The sequence below is a fragment of the Mizuhopecten yessoensis genome, unplaced genomic scaffold (genome assembly GCF_002113885.1).
Source record: "Mizuhopecten yessoensis strain PY_sf001 unplaced genomic scaffold, ASM211388v2 scaffold11089, whole genome shotgun sequence".
Taxonomy (NCBI): domain Eukaryota; kingdom Metazoa; phylum Mollusca; class Bivalvia; order Pectinida; family Pectinidae; genus Mizuhopecten; species Mizuhopecten yessoensis.
Genome location: NW_018408874.1, coordinates 77,682 through 99,548, shown reverse-complemented (window position 1 = coordinate 99,548; position 21,867 = coordinate 77,682). Strand labels below are relative to the sequence as shown.

General features: G+C 32.9%; 1 protein-coding gene across 2 annotated transcripts; it reads left to right on the top strand.

The window, feature by feature from the left end:
• The first annotated feature begins 53 nt into the window (after positions 1–53).
• Positions 54–9,670, top strand: LOC110465544 (nectin-3-like protein). Of its 2 annotated transcripts, none has more exons than XM_021521449.1 (13): positions 54–172; positions 1,486–1,842; positions 2,742–3,071; positions 3,426–3,686; positions 4,101–4,394; positions 4,732–4,851; positions 5,598–5,619; positions 6,506–6,573; positions 6,797–6,824; positions 7,120–7,190; positions 7,427–7,457; positions 7,792–7,853; positions 8,274–9,670. In XM_021521449.1, the coding sequence occupies exons 1-13, from the start codon at positions 124–126 to the stop codon at positions 8,297–8,299; spliced, it is 1,719 nt and encodes a 572-aa protein (XP_021377124.1). In that variant the 5' UTR covers positions 54–123; the 3' UTR covers positions 8,300–9,670. The 2 variants fall into 2 exon arrangements, with proteins under 2 accessions (XP_021377124.1, XP_021377123.1); XM_021521448.1 differs by having other exon boundaries at positions 7,792–7,859.
• The last annotated feature ends 12,197 nt before the right edge of the window (positions 9,671–21,867 follow it).

Genomic DNA, 21,867 nt, shown 5'->3' with positions numbered 1-21,867 from the left:
CGTATTTACATTGGCTCACACACGGAAACGTATGTGTGTATAAATAACTTCCTAGTTGAAGGTCATAGCAGAGACCCGGTAGTATATTGTAATTGTTTAGAATGTATACATTAAATTAATGAAATGGACTACACCCGGCTTTGCTATGTTTTGATTTCCTTGTCAAGCACAGGTAAGAGTTCACACGTGCTAATTACATTATAAAGTCAAAACGTTTGTATACGACTTGGTTGTAGACTTGCCAACATGTTGTGTAGTATAATCCATGAGAGTAGTATGCATTCAATCATTCGCGTGAGGCTTTCTGCTGATCTCTGATGAAAACGTTTTATTATTTGACATTCTATGCATCATTTTACTCATATCGATCAGTTGTTACATGATCTATAGTGAACTTGATACAATTGGCATGAAATACACAAATGTGACAGCCGAATGTGACTGTAGTTATCGTCTGCTCAATGATATGACCAAGGGGACATAACTTAACTATTGTACCGGTACCACTGATGTGTCATAGAATGGAAGCTAATATATATACTTTTGTTGAGGTAAATATGCGGTAATATGGACACGAGAAAGTCTATACAGCCGGTTTTCACGACAATTAGTCCTTAATTGTTATATAAGATGCTAAATGATTTTAATCGCTCAAAATTTGACATTTGACATCATTTGAGAAGGAACTATCGTTGTTAAAATAAAGCGGATTCATTTCGCGCTTTAGATAGTTGATATACCGTAATATCACTTCCAATGGATGTGTAACAATACCAGCAGTCGATTCTTTTGATGTATTATGCTTGTGAAATGTATTACTGTATGTGTAAATACAGTGTATATCCTAGCGATAGCGCCATTCATCATTCTCATGAACACGGCTATGGTTACTCCTTGTACTCTACTTAATATTCCTCTGAGACGATATAATACAGTGCCGTACAGGGAGTATGAACCAGCCTCTCCAGCAAAGTTTAGATCGTAAAAACGTGAAATTCTATAACTTTGTATGTGTTTGTTGGATATTGAAGATGCATACAAATTTGGATTTTATAGATATTACAAAGCCTGCACAAAGCCCGCACGTTTTATAGATATTACAAAGCCTGCACAAAGCCCGCACGTTTTATAGATATTACAAAGCCTGCACAAAGCCCGCACGTTTTATAGATATTACAAAGCCTGCACAAAGCCCGCACGTTTTATACCTTTTTCGTCATATTGCCCGCTGAATCAGAAACCAGTGGAGGGACTTTTTTAATATAGAAAGTCGTAAAGTATGCGGAATATACACAGGCATTTACCGTAAGAGTCACCCTGCTATTTGTTATGATTACACACTAATGAATGGTTGCATTCATAAGTATGTAACATCACATAAAGCAAGATATGATGTAAATACAATCGTAATTAAAAACACAACTAGATATAGTATGAACGTCTGCGATAGGTCAATTTTGCAGCTTTGTATGGTTATTGTTACAGGTGTAAGTGGATTTTCCGTGGTGGTCAGTCCCAGTCCTACAGCCGTGGTCGTGTCCGGTCTTACCCTCAGTATTTCGTGTCAGTGGTCAGCTGACTATACAGGACCAAACGCTGCTGTTAACTACAGACTGAATGATGGCGGGGGTTATATAGGCACAAAGTTTATAAACTTTGGGACAGCATGTCCATCAACACCACCTTTCACACTAACCTGTAACAGAGACACGAGGACACTGGGGATACAGATTCCCGCCAACAGTTACAGTCACGGGGACAGATGGACGTGTGAGGGGAGAAATAACAACTTCGACAATACAACACCACCTCAGACAGACACGACCACTGTTTATGTTGAAGGTACACCCTGTCAGAAATACTTTTAAAATAACGTGTTAATTAAAAGCAATAAAGTAACGTAATTTCGGTTATCAAATTTAGATGTTTGCTTTGTGGTTAATATTCTGTTTTATCATTTTTCACAAAAAGGCGAAGACAGATTTAAGTCTGTAAAAGTGCATTTGAGTTAAGTTACTTAACAAAACAATTGCATTTTTAAAAAACGAGGACTACTTTTCATCACGTTCTATATTACGTACTTTTTATCGCGTTCTATATTACGTACTTTTTATCGCGTTCTATATTACGTACTTTTTATCGCGTTTTATATTACTTTTTTCGAGTTCTGTTCTATCCAATTTATCGAGTTCTATGTTATCTTTTTCCATCTATTTCTATTTTATCCAGTTTATCGAGTTTTATGTTATTTTTTGATCGAGTTATATGTAACTGTTTGAGTTCTATACTATCCTGTTTATGAGTTATATGCTATCCAGTTTATCGAGTTCTTCGTTATTTTGTTATCGAGTTCTATGTTATTTTCTTAGTAACATCAGTGACTATCAGCCCCTCCACCACTGTGGTTGTAGATAAAGATACCGCACTGATATGTTAGTAACATCCTATGTATATATAACAGTTCCTATGACATCAGTGGCTATATATCAACCCCTCCACCACTGTGAGTGTAGGTACCACACGGACGTCTTATTAACATCCTATGTAAATATTACTGTTCCTGTGACATCAGTGACCAGCACCCCCTCCACCACTGTGACTGTAGGTACTACACTGATGTAGCAGTAACATTATATGTATATGTTACAGTTCCTGTGACATCAGTAACCATCTCCCCCTCCACCACTGTGACTGTAAATACTACACTGATGTAGCAGTAACATTATATGTATATATTACAGTTTCTGTGACATCAGTAACCATCACCCCCTCCACCACTGTGACTGTAGATGAAGGTACCAGCACCACACTGACCTGTACCACGCAGCCATACAGTCGTCCTACGGCCAATGTCACATGGTACCAAATGCAAGTGGTCAGTGGTCAGCTACAGCAGATCACCGTCAACATCAGTGTGTCACATGACACTCAGAACTCCGCCCAGACAACCACCAGTGTTCTGTCCTACCTACCGTCCAAGGACAGCGGACGGACGGTGTACTGTGTATCAGACGGAGGACGGCCAGGAAATAGCAGTCTACAGTCAAACACCGTCGCTGTAAACGTCAGATGTATGTATAATATTATACCTTACAACGAGTTTAATATTCCTTGCTTTTATTTTAATATACAGATTGATGTGATATATTGCCAACATAATTCATTTACTAAACTTGTTATCATATGTTCAACTGAGAACACAGCATACCAAATCAAGAGATAATTAAATCAACAATGTCAATTGCAAAAAATAGACGTTATAAAGTTCAGTTTTTATATCATTTTCCTTGACAAATTTGATGTCTTCATACATATTGCGACAAAAAACTTACAAGCTTCAAGTGGACGAAAGTCTTTTGTATTCATGTTCTCTTTGCTAACAACTCCGGTCAATTAAATTTCAAATCGTTTCAAATATTTTGAAGATCGTCCTGCTATCAGCATCGCACCAGAGGATAATCCATACGTCATCACAGAAGGCCAAACAGGTATATCCCTGGTATGTACAGTTACCTCTGCCAATCCACCAGTCACATCTATAATCTGGACAAGGGAGGTAACCGAAGTATCTAACACTGGTGTGTACAATTTGACCACCATCACACCGCGACATTCTGGGGAGTACACTTGTTCTGCCACCAATGATGTTGGAACAACGATAGAAAGCATAACTTTGTTAGTTATATGTGAGTATTGTAAACAAATTATAAATTATAAATCCACAAAGTATTTGCAGTGAGTCTGAATATTGTTCATTATAAAGTCGTCTTACCTCACCCTATTCTTTTTTCTAATTTGTCATTTTTTTTTTTTATCTAGTTTGTAACTTTAATCGGGTCATAACTGACATCGGGTTATAGATTGTTCATGAATTATATGCGTTTTTGGAAGAAGATAAGCACGTTTCATTACGTTGTATAACATTAAGCTGTGCCCGCGTCCTTAATGCAATTACTTGATATGAACCGGGATGATAGGAGCCCGAAAAATTAACAGTAACAATCGTACAGATAATGAAGTCATTTGTGATTAAAACAGATGTTTAAACTTGACCTAGCTATCCAATGTTACTGAATAACTCACCGTTAAATATGTTATAGCGTCCCCGGCAGAACCAAACATAGTTGGGATCACGAATGTGTCGTCATCCTCACTCACAGTGAAATGGAGTCCAAACGACAAGAGTAGTGCACCAAGTACATTCAATATTAGTCACAGATGTAAACACTGTGAGGTCCCTGATAGCACGTCCATTGGTCGTATTACCAGTAAGGACGTATATTCAACAACATTCACCAATCTACTGCCTGAAACTCTTTACTATGTAAACATCACGGCTATTAACCAAGGCGGTTCCAGTAGTCCACTGGATTTAATTGTGGCCACTTCACCAGGTTTGTTTAACAAGAATTGTGTGTTGATAAGGACCAGTGTTTACCACAACGGTGTTCTGAGGTTCATCTTTAGTAAAGGACACTGCATGAGATGGTTCTATTTTTATGACTCTGCAGGACAAATTATTAACTTTGACAAATTCAAATATTTTCAATATCTAGCAAAACTGTTGATTGTTAAGTTGCAATTTATCAAATGCTAATATGTTGACTAACTTTATCATCATCTTCGAGTACAATGCACATCGTTGATCAGTTAAAAGCAATATATTATCAACGATTTGTTGCAAATATATAACTTACTAATCTTAAAACAAATGTATCTTTTGTTTTGCAGATGAAACTTGTTACTCTTCGTTAAAAGATTCCAGCTCTTCTCCTACGGCCTTGCTAGTGGTTGGTGCGATTTTAATTTTGATATCATTTGGTGTTTTGGGGTTTTCGATCTTTCTGTATAGTAAGTATACTTTTTACCGATATAATTGATGCTTAACCATTAGTTTTAACTTGTGTTGTCATGTCCGTTAAGCATATTCTCTATTCTATAAGTATGTGACAAAATAAAGATCACGTGATAATTCTTAGAATGGTTAAAAATAAGTTACAAAGGTTATCGAATAAATTAATGTATTATAGAGCATGTAAACACATAAGGTTCATTTGATCACTGCTTTGTATAAACTAAAAGTTCTCATCGAAAGAGGAAATAAACACAAGTGCAAAAACGGACCGTGTAAACACAGTGAATCAAGTGATAGACAGGGAAAAGTCTTGGATCTTGGACAGAGAGAATAACAAATAAGTCAGATCAGAAGACAGTTGCCCGCTTTGTACAGAGACCCAGTGGAGACATCGGCTTAGCCAGGTTTACAACACCTTGTTCACCACTACATTAAACAAGGGGACGTAACCCCTGATGCTCAAGCGTCAACAGTTGCTTTGCTTGTGATTTGTCAGTGAATCTGCATGGCAGTGATCAGACGAACCTTATTTATCAGATTCAAAAGTGTATTTTTAAGAAGAAAAAAGTGAAACCGAAGCAATTGAAATTTTATGAAGATACTGGTGTTATAAGGTAATGCCTTGTGTTATTTAGATAAAACATGTCTAGTGAAACGTTCCGTGTATGCTTTGCTCTCTGTCAGATTAACCTGCGAACATTTATACAGTATAATATACAGTTATGTTACTATTATATTCCAGGAAAGTCACGTTCGCCAGCCAGGTAACTTTAAATTGATGATATACTCTCTTACTGTGAAATGTTACGATTACCAATGATAAAGAAATGAAATTTCGTGTATTGTCGATTTGTTGGTAAATCAAAGTTATGTCTGGAATTTGTAACCATCTTATGTTACACATGTACCTATTGAGAGGAAGAGAAGTAATGGTTACACCCCCTGCTGTTATTTTTTGTTTATTTTTGTTTTCATTCTGTACATTTATCCAACAACCATCCTAGGCACCACCTTATTTTCTTTTCACGTTACTACGATAAAACAGCGGTACACAGTCTAAACTGAGCCATGTCACTCCTACAATATAAAGTAATGTAATGATTATACCGACCTCATTCCTAGCAATGGTTTCATTAAACAGTAAACTACACTATCACAGACGATATATATTTTGTGTGTGTAATATTTAAGCCCTATCTGTTTTAATCTCACTCAAATTGTCAGATATTGCAATCTTCAATCCGTTTATTGCATTCTAATTTTCGGGCATTGATTAATGTTAAGATGATATGTAACGACTAATGCTTTTCAGTCTGGTATGAATTTAAGTCTGTCAGCCGTAGGTGATCAGGGGACCGTACATTGATATATCATGGTATTATAGACCTCAACAGTCCAGTGTTTATAGACTTATATGTCTTTAATGGTTTGATGGGGTGTCTCATTCATTACACCAGTACAACTAATGCGTAGTATCTTTCATTGAATGCTCTGCATAAATAAAACACAAAAAGCGCGTGTTTTCAATTAACAGTTTAAAGCTATTCAGTATTGTCTGATATTGATAATTTGAAAGCCAATTAATGTCAGAATCATGCATAATGATTTGTTTTCATCAAATAGTCAATCTAATATAAGTGTACTTTTCAGACCTGTCGACCAACAAGAAGGCTCTCCGAAGTCGGTTGTATTCAGCAGTGTTCTGCGTTCAGACAAAGGTACACGTATTACATTAAAATTAGCTAATACCCTTATCTGCCTAATTTAAATTATAAACATATTCATACAATACAATTGGTCATATACATATATATTTTGTTTGTTGAACGACAGTTCTTTTTATATATACATTTTTAAAAATTGTTATATGCCTGGCATTCGGTTGAAATATGTCGTTACAAAACAGTAATACACTATATCTAGAATGTTTGACCTTTTCAGAAAGGGAGCAGGTGACCGCAGAAGAAAAGTATGTATGCTTTTTAAAGCAGAGTCCTTATATCATTTCATATGGTAACGTCGTAAATTATAATTGTTTTGCAATGTATAGGAACACTGTGAAATTCAAAGGTAATTCTCAATCATCATTAAAGTTTATAGGTTTTGTGAAACACAATATCAACATGTAATTTGAATGACAGATTATTTTTAACAAAAATACATCACGAGGATACTGGGACACGTTCTAGAGCTGTACATACATACATAGCCATTTATACCAAAGTAACATAAATACACGTTTATGTTTGTTCATATCTTCATAGTAAATCCCACTACCAGGAGCTGGATCCACGTGACATACAACCTCCGTCACCGTATGAGAGTCTCCCAGAAGGTACGTTGAAATATTTGATTTTATATAATGCATTCCATCTTAATCTGTATCAACTGTATCCTTTACGAAACAGATTTTCTTTATTTCATTGTTTTCACTTTTTATCCAGATATACCTGTTTTATAAATATATTAACTATTTTTAATTGTAATTCATTAAACTGACACAGATAGCATAAAAGTATAGAGGGACAGTCACCCCACAATTATATATATATATATATATTGTTTGTACAGGTGACGATGATGCTAGGATCGAATGTGAAAGGTAAGTACTCTGTTCACCTCAGAATGAATCTAACTTTAGCTTTACCTTGAATGCGGAATTTAAGTTATATTCATTTTCGCTGGCAATGTGAAATTTCCTTCGTTTGTTTTGAAAAGTATGCATGATTTTGATAGTATTTAAACTGTTTTATTTTCGAGCTTCTAATGCAGATATGGAAAAAACTTGAAATGATAATCAGTTATTAAAACCTGTTATTAAAATCATGGTGTATTAAACTGCATAGGCCACGACACTTTTCTAACAGATCAATTGTTTACATTCAATAGGTAGTTTAACTTTAAGATAAACACATGTTTGAATGTTTCCATTGCAGGAACAATTACGAATCCCTCAAAGGAGATCCAGTCAAACAGGATTACGAACAACTCCGGGAAGGTGATGGTTGGTAGTCCTTCATATACAAATATTTATCCAGTATACCTACAAAATGTATATGGTGCCTATTAGGAAAGTCGCATAATTTGAACAATGCATAGAAATACGTTATATGATCAGTCGAACTGAATACAAATAATCACAATTGCAGATGTAATTTATATGTACCTAATTCGTCCTGAAACTGAATAAGATATACATTTTAAAGCATATTTTTATGTTCGTAACATTGTTTTAAGTATAAAATGTAAAATCCACAAAAACATTTTTTCTCAATGTAAGCAAAACTTTTTTGAACGGTCACTTATAATTTAGACTTCATGAAACGCAATGTACTTATTATTTTACGCTTATGGTGAATGGTTCATTCCAATCGCAATTCGTATTTTGGAAAGGATTTTTTTTTTTTATTCATTTCAGGATCCAAACATTACGTAAATACCTGACGAAGAGCTCGACGAATGCAATACCAGATGACGTCATCATGTGAATACTATGATATTCTGAAACACACAGCACTACAAACAGTTTAACACAATTGTTATGGGATTATCAATTCCAGTATATTTGCTGACGTCCTCTGCCATTGATATCGTTTTTATACCGAGTTTCCTGACGGTCACAGTACAACGACAACACAGAACGGATACAACGACAACACGGGACTGTTGACTGATAAGGCATGAAACAACTGTATAATAGCATCTAGAACATACCTGCCGGGACCTAACAACATCTAAAACACACAGCACTACAAACAGTTTATCAAGCCGAGTCATCTCAGCGGACTCACTAGAGGTGTTTAAGAAGAGGCTGCAGATAGACAGTGATCACGTGTTGTGGGTTGTATTTTATGACGACGGGTATTGTTTGAAACTAATCCAGTATTACAAATAAACATTGATCATTGTAGTAAAATCACTTTATTATACATAACTCATTACCAATCGTCACGTGACTGATACATTTGATTAACCATGGAAACCGTAAATGGAAACAACCAAACAGTAACTACTCACATATACATCTGTATGATTACGCGTGATCGGCATTATATAAAATGCATTTTCGGTTGACCACGAAGATCAATGTAACAGTAAATATCAAAACGTTCTGCCAGTAAGTGAATTGATTTAAATATCAACAGGTTTTTATTACATTACAGACGACTGTGAATAGGGTCCAAACGAGTTGATAATTCCTCTGTGTCAAAACGATAAAAATATTGCTGAAACGTAATAGCAGTTTATTTTTAAAGCTTCTGGTTTAATAACAAGGCTCTGTATTTCGTAAATAAAGTTCTTCTGCTATTATATAAGGGTGTGCCGCTGTATTTCCATATATCCAATTCTGGTTAATATATACATGGTATCTGTAGGGTGATAGTGGAATCATTAACGCACGGGACAGTATTGTTAACAGGGGACAGTGCATAACTGATCCTTTGTTATTGTTTGATACGTCATTGATCATCTCTTCAACTGATACTTCAAGTTACATCTGGACATTGCGAAACGTTATTTCTTTTACAACAATTATGAAGCAAGTTAATTTAACTTTTATTAGAAATATAAGTCTTGTGTAATGATAGTCCAACAAGCATCGTGCCTATTTATTGATAATAAGTGCAGAAATGTTCCGATTTATAGAGCTATGCCTTCGATATGCACGTTCTTCTATTCGTATTTGTCTGACCAGTTCCCAATTGTTTGAAATTAGCCTGATTATACCCGTATTGGTTCAGTTTTACAGATATATCAGTGACAGTATTACCATATTTGTATCTGCAAGTAGTTAATAAATTATTACAATTATCCCTGTGACATACAGTTCTATTTTTAATTGAAACGTAAAGTTTTCAAATTTTATTTTATTATATTCAATTGTATAACTGTGTTAACCTATCGTTTTATAAAAAGCAAGACCTCCATTATTTGCAATATAAAGGAAATGTAGGTAATTAAAAGATATTGAAAAATTGACAAGGTGGCTCAAACAATATTGTCTAAATGCGCTGCTATAATACAAATTCTACAATCTAAATTATAGCTTTCTGTCAATACATCGATTCCGACTTTTGAAATTCAGGAATCCCATAGATATCGAATCACCATGCAACATGTCAACATCCTGGTTTTTGGAAGTAGGGGTGTTGCTATCAGTAAACACAAAGTTAACAATTGGAAAATTGTCATGTGTATTATACAGCTTAATAGTAACACATCTCTGTTGGTCATGTTAAAGTTAAGATCGAGTTAACTGGTTGATGAGGACGGTAATAGATCATTCGGTTTCAATATCAGGGGGTTTGTACCATCGACTTGGTCAATACATGTCATAAACTAATTAGAGAAGTTACCTTATCTTTCAAATATCTGAAAGTAAAATCAAAGGACTTAGCAATGTACCCTGATAAGGTCTTAATGACTGATTGAAGGTCTTAATAAATGATTTCTTGCATTAAAACAAAACAAAATATGGTAAGAGAGGGACACCGCGCTTACAGTTTGCTGATATTGCAAAAGACTAACATATTTGTTTTCACGATTTTCCCCCTATTGTTTTCAACAAAATAATCCCAAAATTAGTCGACAGCTATATATTGTTTATCGACGTTTGCCTTGCGTGGATAAGATGGCTGTTATGATAATAGAATATGATAGATTCCTTTAGTTTTGTATAAGGTTTTGTAAAGAGTAGCCATGTCAAATGTGCTAGAGGATGAAATATGAAATATTTTCAATGAAAGTATGATAATTAAGGAAAAATAACTGGAAAATATCAAAGTTGCAATAAAACCATAATTCAAACTAAAAATGGATAAAAATAGTGCAAACAGTACAAAGGAAAGCATTGTATGGAGTATGGACACCCTCGGTGTTATCAAAGCATTGTATGGAGTATGGACACCCTCGGTGTTATCAAATCATTGTATGGAGTATGGACACCTTCGGTGTTATCAAATCATTGTATGGAGTATAGACACCATCGGTGTTATCAAAGCATTGTATGGAGTATGGACACCCTCGGTGTTATCAAATCATTGTATGGAGTACGGACACCCTCGGTGTTATCAAATCGTGAATATGTTTCCGGTTATCTTGATGATTGCGTGGTATTGTGTATTCGGTTTGCACAATCGGGAGACTACCGGTTTGGGCACTAGATCTTCCGACGTGAAAATCCTGATAATCCTCGTTCCCAATATACAAAAAGAAACTGGTTATGATATCACACAAAAATACAACTATATCGATGATAACGAAACAATTAAAATAACACAAGTGTCAATATAATTCACTTACAATTGTTTTATTTTAAGATAAGAAATTGTACAGGTGAAATAAACAATCGATTATAGGCAGGTATAAAGTCAATGAGATAATTATGGAATGCTTTAGAATAAAAATATAATGTTAACGCGCAATAACTATTTTTTGGGGATAGTGTGATCCAAATAACTACGTCATTTTTTGTTCTTTGTTTTTATATCGGAATTAATTGTACAGCTGCAGTGAACGGCTATACCAAAGTTGAACGCAGCCATATTTTTTTTAAATCAGAAAAGAAAAATATTAATAACGCATAGCATTCATTTTACAACGGATATATGTGTATGAAATCACTTACCTGATAATACAAAATCAAACCTTAATGTTAGCATAAGGAAACAATATTCATACAACATTTAAACATAACAATACAATATTCATATCATATGCAAATATTATACAATGGTTATCGAATATATAGATATAACGATAAAATGATTAAACATGCCAGTATAACGGTGTAATAATAAAACAACATGTAAATATAACTATACAGTATTCATATAACCTATATATCAGTCGTATCATGATCATTTCTACCACGTCTGTAATGTAACGATACTTTACATTGGCTAATAACCTTGTGTTATTTTCCGACAGATCATGTTCATTGTACGTGCTACCCTGTTATAAATAAAACTCCCGAATAATTGCAAACATACACAACTCATGCAGACTTTGAACCCGCGACCCAGTGGGGGAGGGGAGCGCTAGATGTAGCAGAATGTCATAGGCCTTAACCAATGGGCTTCTCCGGTTCCTCAGTAGTTATATAATATATAAATATAATGATACAATTATTATACAATATATCAATATTTTTATACAAAAGTCATATGCTATAACAATATAATGATACCATAGGCATATAACATTAATATACTTAAACCTTCATCACATATCAATATATTGACACAATAACCATGAAATATGTTAATACAAAGATTAATGAGTCATACAATACGTTAACCTAATGATAAAATAACCATAAACATATTCATATTATTATTCAATAGTCATATAATATTTAATGATACCACAGTCGTATAATGTATCAATATACCGGTACAATAGTCCTACAATATATCAATATAATGATACCATAGTCGTATAATGTATCAATATACCGCTACAATAGTCCTATAATATATCAATATAATGATACAATAGTCGTATAATGTATCAATATACCGGTACAATAGTCCTACAATATATCAATATAATGATACCATAGTCGTATAATGTATCAATATACTGGTACAATAGGATAATTATATATCAATACAATGATACCACAGTCGTATACCGTATCAATATACCGGTACAAAAGTCCTATACTTTATCAGTATAATGATACCATAGTCGTATAATATATCAATATACCGGTACAAAAGTCTTATAATATGTCAATACAATTATACCACATTCGAATAATGTATCAATATACCGGTACAATAGTCCTATAATATATCAATATAATGATACCATAGTCGTATAATGTATCAATATACTGGTACAATAGTCCTATAATATATCAACATAATGATACCACAGTCGTATAATGTATCAATATCCTGGTACAATAGTCCTATAATATATCAATTTACTGATACAATAGTCGTATAATGTATCAATAAACCGGTAAAATAATCCTATAATATATCAATATAATGATACAATAGTCGTATAATGTATCAATAAACCGGTAAAATAGTCCTATAATATATCAATATAATGATACCATAGTCGTATGATATATCAATATAACGGTACAAAAGTCCTATATTTATCAATATAATGATAACATAGTCGTATAATGTAACAATATACCGGTACAATGGGATTTAGTCGTATAATGTATCAATATCCCGGTAAAATAGTCCTATAATATATCAGTATAATGATACCATAGTCGTATGATATATCAATATAACGGTACAAAAGTCCTATATTTATCAATATAATGATACCATATTCGTATAATATATCAATATAACGATACAATAGTCGTATATTGTATCAATAAACCGGTAAAATAATCCTATAATATATCAATATAATGATACCATAGTCGTATAATATATCAATATAACGGTACAAAAGTCCTATATTTTATCAATATAATGATACCATAGTCGTATAATGTATCAATATACCGGTACAATAGGATTATAATATATCAATATACCGGTACAATAGTCCTAAAATGTATCAATATACCGGTACAATAGTCGTATAATATATCAATACAATGATACCATAGTCGCATAATGTATCAATATACCGTTACAATAGTCCTATAATATATCAATAAAATGATACCATAGTCGTATAAGGTATCATTATACCAGTACAATAGTCCTATAATATATATTAATACAATGATACCATAGTAGTATAAGGTATCATTATACCGGTACAATAGGATTATAATATATCAATATAATGATACGACTATAATATTATTGTATTGATATATTGTATGACTATGGTACCGGTATATTAATACATTATACTGGTACAATAGGATTATTATATATCAATACAATGATACCACAGTCGTATAATGTATCAATATACCGGTTCAATAGGATTATAAAATATCAATATAATGATATCATAGTCGTATAATATATCAATATACCGGTACAAAAGTCTTATAATATGTGAATACAATTATACCACATTCGAATAATGTATCAATATACCGGTACAATATATCAATATAATGATACAATAGTCGTATAATGTATCAATATACCGGTACAATATATCAATATAATGATACAATAGTCGTATAATGTATCAATAAACCGGTAAAATAATCCTATAATATATCAATATAATGATACCTTAGTCGTATACTGTATCAATATACCGGTACAATGGGATTATAAAATATCAATATAATGATACCATAGTCGTATAATATATCAATACACCGGTACAATAGTCCTAAATATATATCAATATAATGATACAAAAGTCGAATAATGTATCAATATACTGGTACAATAGTCCTATAATAAATAGTCGGATAATGTATCAATATACCGGTACAATAGTCCTATAATATATCATTATAATGATACAATAGTGGTATAATGTATCAATATACCGGTACAATGGGATTATAAAATATCAATATAATGATACCATAGTCGTATAATATATCAATATACCGGTACAAAAGTCTTATAATATGTCAATACAATTATACCACATTCGAATAATGTATCAATATACCGGTACAATAGCCCTATAATATATCAATTTACTGATACAATAGTCGTATAATGTATCAATATACCGGTGCAATAGTCCTATAATATATCAATATAATGATACAATAGTCGAATAATATATCAATATACTGGTACAATAGTCCTATAATAAATAGTCGGATAATGTATCAATATACCGGTACAATAGCCCTATAATATATCAATATAATGATACAATAGTCGAATAATATATCAATATACTGGTACAATAGTCCTATAATAAATAGTCGGATAATGTATCAATATACCGGTACAATAGGATTATAAAATATCAATACAATGATACCATAGTCGTCTAATGTATCAATATACCGGTACAATAGGATTATCCATAGTCGTATAATGTATCAATATACTGGTACAATAGTCCTATAATATATCAATATAATGATACCTTAGTCGTATAATGTATCAATATACCGGTACAATGGGATTATAATTAATCAAAACAATGATATCATAGTCGTATAATGTATCAATATACCGGTACAATAGTCCTATAATATATCAATATAATGATACAATAGTGGTATAATGTATCAATATACCGGTACAATGGGATTATAAAATATCAATATAATGATACCTTAGTCGTATAATGTATCAATATACCGGTACAATGGGATTATAATTAATCAATACAATGATATCATAGTCGTATAATGTATCAATATACCGGTACAATAGCCCTATAATATATCAATACAATGATATCATAGTCGTATAATGTATCAATAAACCGGTAAAATAATCCTATAATATATCAATATAATGATACAATAGTGGTATAATGTATCAATATGCCGGTAAAGTAGTCCTATAATATATCAATAAAATGATACCATAGTCGTATAAGGTATCATTATACCGGTACAATAGTCATAATATATATTAATACAGTGATACCATAGTCGTATAATATATCAATATACCGGTACAATAGTTCTATAATATATTAAGATAATGATACCATTGTCGTTTAATGTATTAATATAATGATAAAATTGTAATACGATATACCAATGTTCTGATACAATAGTCATAATATTTACATGTCGCAACATACAGTTTCGTCAAATCGTTGTACAGGTATAATAAACACAAAGGGACCGGTCTGTCTTGAAACGTTGCGACACGTTTAATACGTACATTGTTTGTGTAGAAAGTAAAACTTTGATGTAAGTCATATAATATATCAAAATTATGATACAATATTCATATGATATATCAATATAATTATACAATAGTTTTATAATACATCAATGTAATTTTAGAAAAATCTTATAATATATCAATTTAATGATAATAATATAAGATGTTAATATGCTAATAGGATAGTCATGAAACACTGAAATGTACATATACTGATACGATCATCATATATGTTATTTAGGGACAAGGCTACCTTCTTTGAAGGATTGAATGAGGTTAGAACTTCATTGACTTTCCATGTAATGTTAATATATAAATATGATGTCGACTACCATTAAATATTCTGATTTGTTTTAAATGTGTTTAAAAGATACAGGACGCATGTTGCTGTATCAAATAAACGCAGGAACACGTAGCATACTATTTGACGTTAGCTTGACCACAGCGTTATGGCAGATCGCAATTTTGAATGACTTACTCAACGCAATTCTCCTGTTTACTGCTATTATCTGGTTTGTGTATTTATGTTGATATCATACTGTATGTTGAAAAGATGAACCAAAACAGACACTAATTCTGCTGTCTTTCCATCTTAACTTTAAACTGAAAATCCACTCAATGAATGGAAAGAACAGTTTTGTTTGACAATAACAAAAGTCATATCTTCACATGTGGACATACCGTACTGTGTATGTTTTCACAACAGTGACAATATAAGTTTGTATGAAATGGACAATTTCTGATATAACACTGGTGAAAAAGTAATACAAATCAATTAAATGATACAAAAGCCATGTCTGTCAATATCATGCTTCAATAGTCAATTGGAATAAAATGCCATGAATCAGTAACTATACCTCAGGTGAATATTAACCATATTATGAACTTCATTAATGGTATAAAACCTTTTTTTTTGAATTCCAAATAAGTATAACGTTAACTAAAGAATTGTTGATATGACTTAAATTTACAGAATATACTGTAAATTGCTATCTTTTCGCGTTTATTCGTGGAGAGAATCGTGCATTTTTAACCAATGTTGCGGTGATTGGTGCCAGATATCATTACAATCCATATCAAAACAACATGTTTTAAATCGCAACATCAATTACTCGCAAATACAACATGCATGAATAGTTTACCAAATAAAGTTACCGCGAAAATAGAGTATGGTAATTAATGTGTTTTAAATCTGAATAAATGAAAGTTCAAAAGCAAAATCAGTCAAATGACATATACTGCAAACAGCTTAATGTTTGAATTATATTAAATAACATAACAAAATAACAAAGTTATACTTTTTACACAAAAACAGTACGTATTAAACGTGTCGCAACGTTTAAAGACCGACTAGTCCCTTTGTCAAGCTATGATTGTGTGAGCGATTTGTATGTTTTACAAAGATATGACGAAATTGTTAACACAGGAAAATACATAATGTTAAGTTATAGATTGCTATTTATTGTTAATATTAGTTATTCTTTAGTTATTATTCATTTTACAACGAAACGCAACGTTTCAAGACCGACAAGTCCCTTTGTCCATATTAAATGGAACGCAACGTTTCAAGACCGACTAGTTCCTTTGTCAAGGTGTGATTGTGTGAGCGATTTGTATGTTTTACCTGTACAACGATGTGATGAGATTGTTAACATCGGAAAATACATTATGTTAATTTATAGATTGCTATTTATTGGTATTATCACTTATTATTTAGTTTATGGTCGGTGATGGTAAACACCAAATCAAATCGCGATCACTTTCCGTAACAATATATACAAAGACATAGCAGAAGAAATCATTAGATTCTCCACATGATCTCGTCTTTAACGGCCATCTGGTATGATTCGACAGGACAAGTATTACTCAGTCTGATTGACATACGTATTAGTTTTTGTGTATTGCAGTCTTAAATCGTCAAGTACTCAAGCTATGAAAATGACAATGGAAGGGAATTAGGAAATCTAAGTGTTGTCCTCATTCTGTCTAGCACAGTCCTTGTAAAACGTTCTTACACGATTTGTGCCAATTGTGGTAATAAACGTTCCCTGCAAGTTTGGTAGAATTTAAAAAATTAAAATCAGAATATCAGAATGAGACAGGATTGCAACAATTCCGTTAATCCAAATAAACCCCATAAATTTTGATATTTTCATCAATACAATCACGTTGGACTTATTTGTGCTGGTCAAGAGAAATGTGGAGGATATATAATGAATAATGCAGATGAATACAACGACGTTTCCACACAAATTCAACAATACTGGGACGACCAAAGCTACAAATAGAACGACTATTTGTGAAATAAAACATACAGGACCGCCATACCATTTATCCGTTGATTTTATTAGTAAGTTAGTTATTTTTGTACAGAAAACGACAACTAACACTGAGAAACACTTAAGAACGAAAAAATCAATTCTACGACTTAATCTACCTTATTATACCAGTAAACTTCAATTAGCATTGAATTTTACAAAACACAATCTAAATCATAAATTCATGACCCAACTTAATGACGTACCAGCTAAATAATCTATGCATGGCTAACTTAATGATGTACAATCTAAATCATATTTGCATGGCCCAAATTACGGAAACACTCTCCAAATTAGCGGAGCACCATTTAAATTTAAAAACCATATCCAAGTTATCGGGACATGGACCAGTTTTCAGGAACAACAACCAATTTTCAGGGACAACAACCAATTTTCAGGAACATAACAATTCAATAAGATTGTGCCTTTGTTCCCGAAAACTGGTCGTTGGCCCCCGAAAATTAAGTCGTTGTCCCGCTCACTCGCACAGCGGTATTCCCTTTGATGTAGCCGCGCTCCGGCGAAGCCCGTACAGGTGAGGCAGTCTATAGTCCCTGCCTTGCTGGCCGTGTTGTCGGTATAGCTATGCAACGACGGTTGCTCTAATTCCGTAATCAAAACGATATAATAACACAGGTCGATAGTACACTTATATTTACTTCGAATGAAATAAATAAAGACCAAGGAAATAATGCTTATTTTGTACTACGGCCAGGGTTAGGATCGAAATGAACGACCATTTGAGAATAATGCATAACTTTTACCGTATTGCTGAACTGGTGCTTTGATACATCACTCCAGGGACACATGAAGCCAGTATATACGTCTCTGATCACTCATATAATAATCAAAGACACAATATGAACTCTCAATATTAACGATATTTAATGACGAATGATAAGTACGTCCCGATGTCGTATACAACTTATATTACGTAAACTATATCCCCCGGCTCCGTTCGGTCCGAGGTAAATGTTCATAAACGAACCACTGTATATATATATATATGTTAAGACAGTTTACGTTCCTATTTTGCTTCATATACCTTTCAATCGTTTTTTATGTTGTTAATAGTTTTGTGATTTATATAATCCTCTTAGTAAGGAGATTCCCGATCACCTGTCCTCTCAGCTTTTAATTTCTATTGTATTTGACATAAATGTATTTTATTCATATTTGGTGTTTTTTTAATCATTACTTATATAATTGTAATTAAATGGAACTTTATCTTTCCTGTACTGTCGTAAGAATATCCCTTCTGATTAAATGTTTCATGTTATAATATTTAAGGTTGAACTTTCTATTTAGTTTAGGTTATCGGGTGATAAAGAAAAAATAATTTACTCGGGTTCCATTGTAGTTATCACCCGATAACCTAAATTGAATAGAAAGTTAATCCTTATATTTATAGACCTTTTCTTTACATAAAACGCGTCCTTTTATTTCATCAAAGTAAACGTATGTAAATGAACACACAATCCAGCCGTCCTGTCAGGCAACAACGTGACGTCATCGGAATGTATGAATTTCAACAATGTATATTTACATTTCAACAATGTATCTTTTGCATGAATACACTAATGAGTTACACATCTGGTATCCGAGGTACTCCTGTTAACTTCCTAAAACAGCAATGTAAGCTCCCGGGTTGTTGAAACTTCGAGTGATAATGACAATGATCTCCACAAAGGCTTTCATTAGAAAAAAATACCATTTAAGTTACGTACACTTATGTGTTTAAAGTGAACGAAATTTTCGAAATAACTTGTTTCTTTATTCATTTAAAACGAACTTAACCGTTTCAGAAAGATAATGTGCATCCGTATGTCAGTTATCAAAACTGTATAAAGTAAAATGAGAAGAAAAATAGAGCATTATTCTTAACCAGAGACGTTAAATTACAATATATACGACTTTGGTGTATAGTCTAAACAGTTGCTCTCGTCTAACGAACCTGTGATTACTAAAATTTAGAACCTATGAAACTTCTTATATAAAAGGCTAAGCGTGATCCGGTTGTTAAATATATGAATTATCAGAATTAATATTGAATATTGTATTACCTGTCTTCAGACAGAGACATATAAAGCCGTAAGTAGTATATACGTTTCCGCTTCAGGTCAACCATGACAATGAGAATAATATATAAACTAAAGGTATTTTGTTTTGGTTTCCTTTATATCATAACCAGAGACCTTCTCTGTATTAACGTAATATGTTAGGTATCAGTACATTTTACTCATAGTTCCAGTAGTATTAGTAATCATTATCATATACATATATAGATAAAATATATTGCCGTGTGAATGATGTAATTGATATACAGTAGGTGTTAAGATAAGTTCTGTGCACTGATCTTACACGAAAATGGCACCGTTTCATTGGTTGATATACCTGTCAATCACGCGCGGTAGAGAGGTGGGCCCTCGCGATGATTGGTTGATGTTCTTGTCGATGCTCCGCTGTTGTTTGATTGACAAGAATATCACGGGCCGTAATTCTCGTCACACTCTGGTGCATGTACTCGCAGTGACATTTGGTATTTCTTTTTCTGTTTCCTGTTGTACAATATATTTAAACTTGAAAGTGACATTCGTTCTGAATTCTTTTTTAATTGGTGCAAGCATCCCATGCATACAATTTTATTATGAGAAAGTAGGTTTACTTTGTTTGTAATGTATAATCGTGCACAGAAACCTTACATGTGGATGTACATTGTATTGGACATGTATGTTGAAATTGTAGGTGTATAAATATAGCTGTTGGTCTGTATGAACTTTCTAACTAAGCATTGAAGGATAATTAAATGTAATCACTATGTGTAAGCGTCAAGGAAAAATCATTAAACTAAGGAACTGTGACAATGTATTATGAGAATTATCGGTGTTCATGTTAAAATATAATAGACAAAAGCAAATATTTATTTATAGGACTGTTTTGCTATTGCTAATACTGAAATACTTTTTTCCTGCTAACACAATGTTCAAATACTAAAGTGACATTTGTACTGAATTCGTTTTACTTAGCGCAGGCAGCCTGGTCCTCGCATAAAATGTTAGTGAAAAAGTGGGTTGACTTGGTATGTAATGTATAAAAAGCTGTATTTGACAAGAGGGTATAATTGTACAAGTATGTGCAAAATGTTGTTGAATGTATAGGTAAGTGGTTGTTATGAAAAAAACATGTTGATATGATTGATTGTACATACGTGTGCATGTTTATATATTTGCAGGTAGGTTGGCCCAGTTAATTATTTCTTTAACAAAGGAAAAATCTTGTTATTTCATTATCTGATTAAGTAACCAGCATCCGACCGTGGAGAAGTTGATTTGTACTTTAATTTTTAAATCATAGTATACTGTAAAAGCATATATTTTCGTTGGGGGTTAAATTTCGTTGTTTTGGATTTGGGACAAGTTCGTGGGTAATATATTTCGTGAAATCAATATTTTCAAACCCAGTTATTTTATGTTTGACACCTGGACAATAACACTTACCGTACATTGCCCGAGGCGATCACCCATCCACTCCAGGTGAAATTTTCACACCTCGCTTCACCCTAGTCAGTTGAAAACAATAGATCGACCATCGCTCGATGGTCACCGTACTGCTTGCGAGGGACAGGTAAGACCCGGCGAGATAAACTCACACTCTGGGTATCGGTCAAATCCGTCATGCTCTATAATTTACATACAAAGAGCAATGTAGCAAACGCTTGATTGACACGCTATAATTATAAGTGTTTAACTCTGTGTCTGTGACGATAATTACACCGTTTATCATGACCTGTGTCTAAATGTAAATACAGCATTGTTTGTTATTAAAGTAATAGTTTATTTCATATTTTCGCTTAGTTTCTATTTCGTGCGATTAATATTTCGTTGGGATTAAATTTCATGGTTTTCTTTAAACCACGAATTAAACGAAA

Excerpts from the sequence above, each read along its gene's own strand:
- LOC110465544 (XM_021521448.1), top strand. The coding sequence starts at position 124 with ATGGACTACACCCGGCTTTGCTATGTTTTGATTTCCTTGTCAAGCACA. Across the intron at positions 3,687-4,100 it reads CATAACTTTGTTAGTTATAT|CGTCCCCGGCAGAACCAAAC; the intron begins GTGAGTATTGTA and ends AATATGTTATAG. Across the intron at positions 7,191-7,426 it reads GTATGAGAGTCTCCCAGAAG|GTGACGATGATGCTAGGATC; the intron begins GTACGTTGAAAT and ends TTGTTTGTACAG.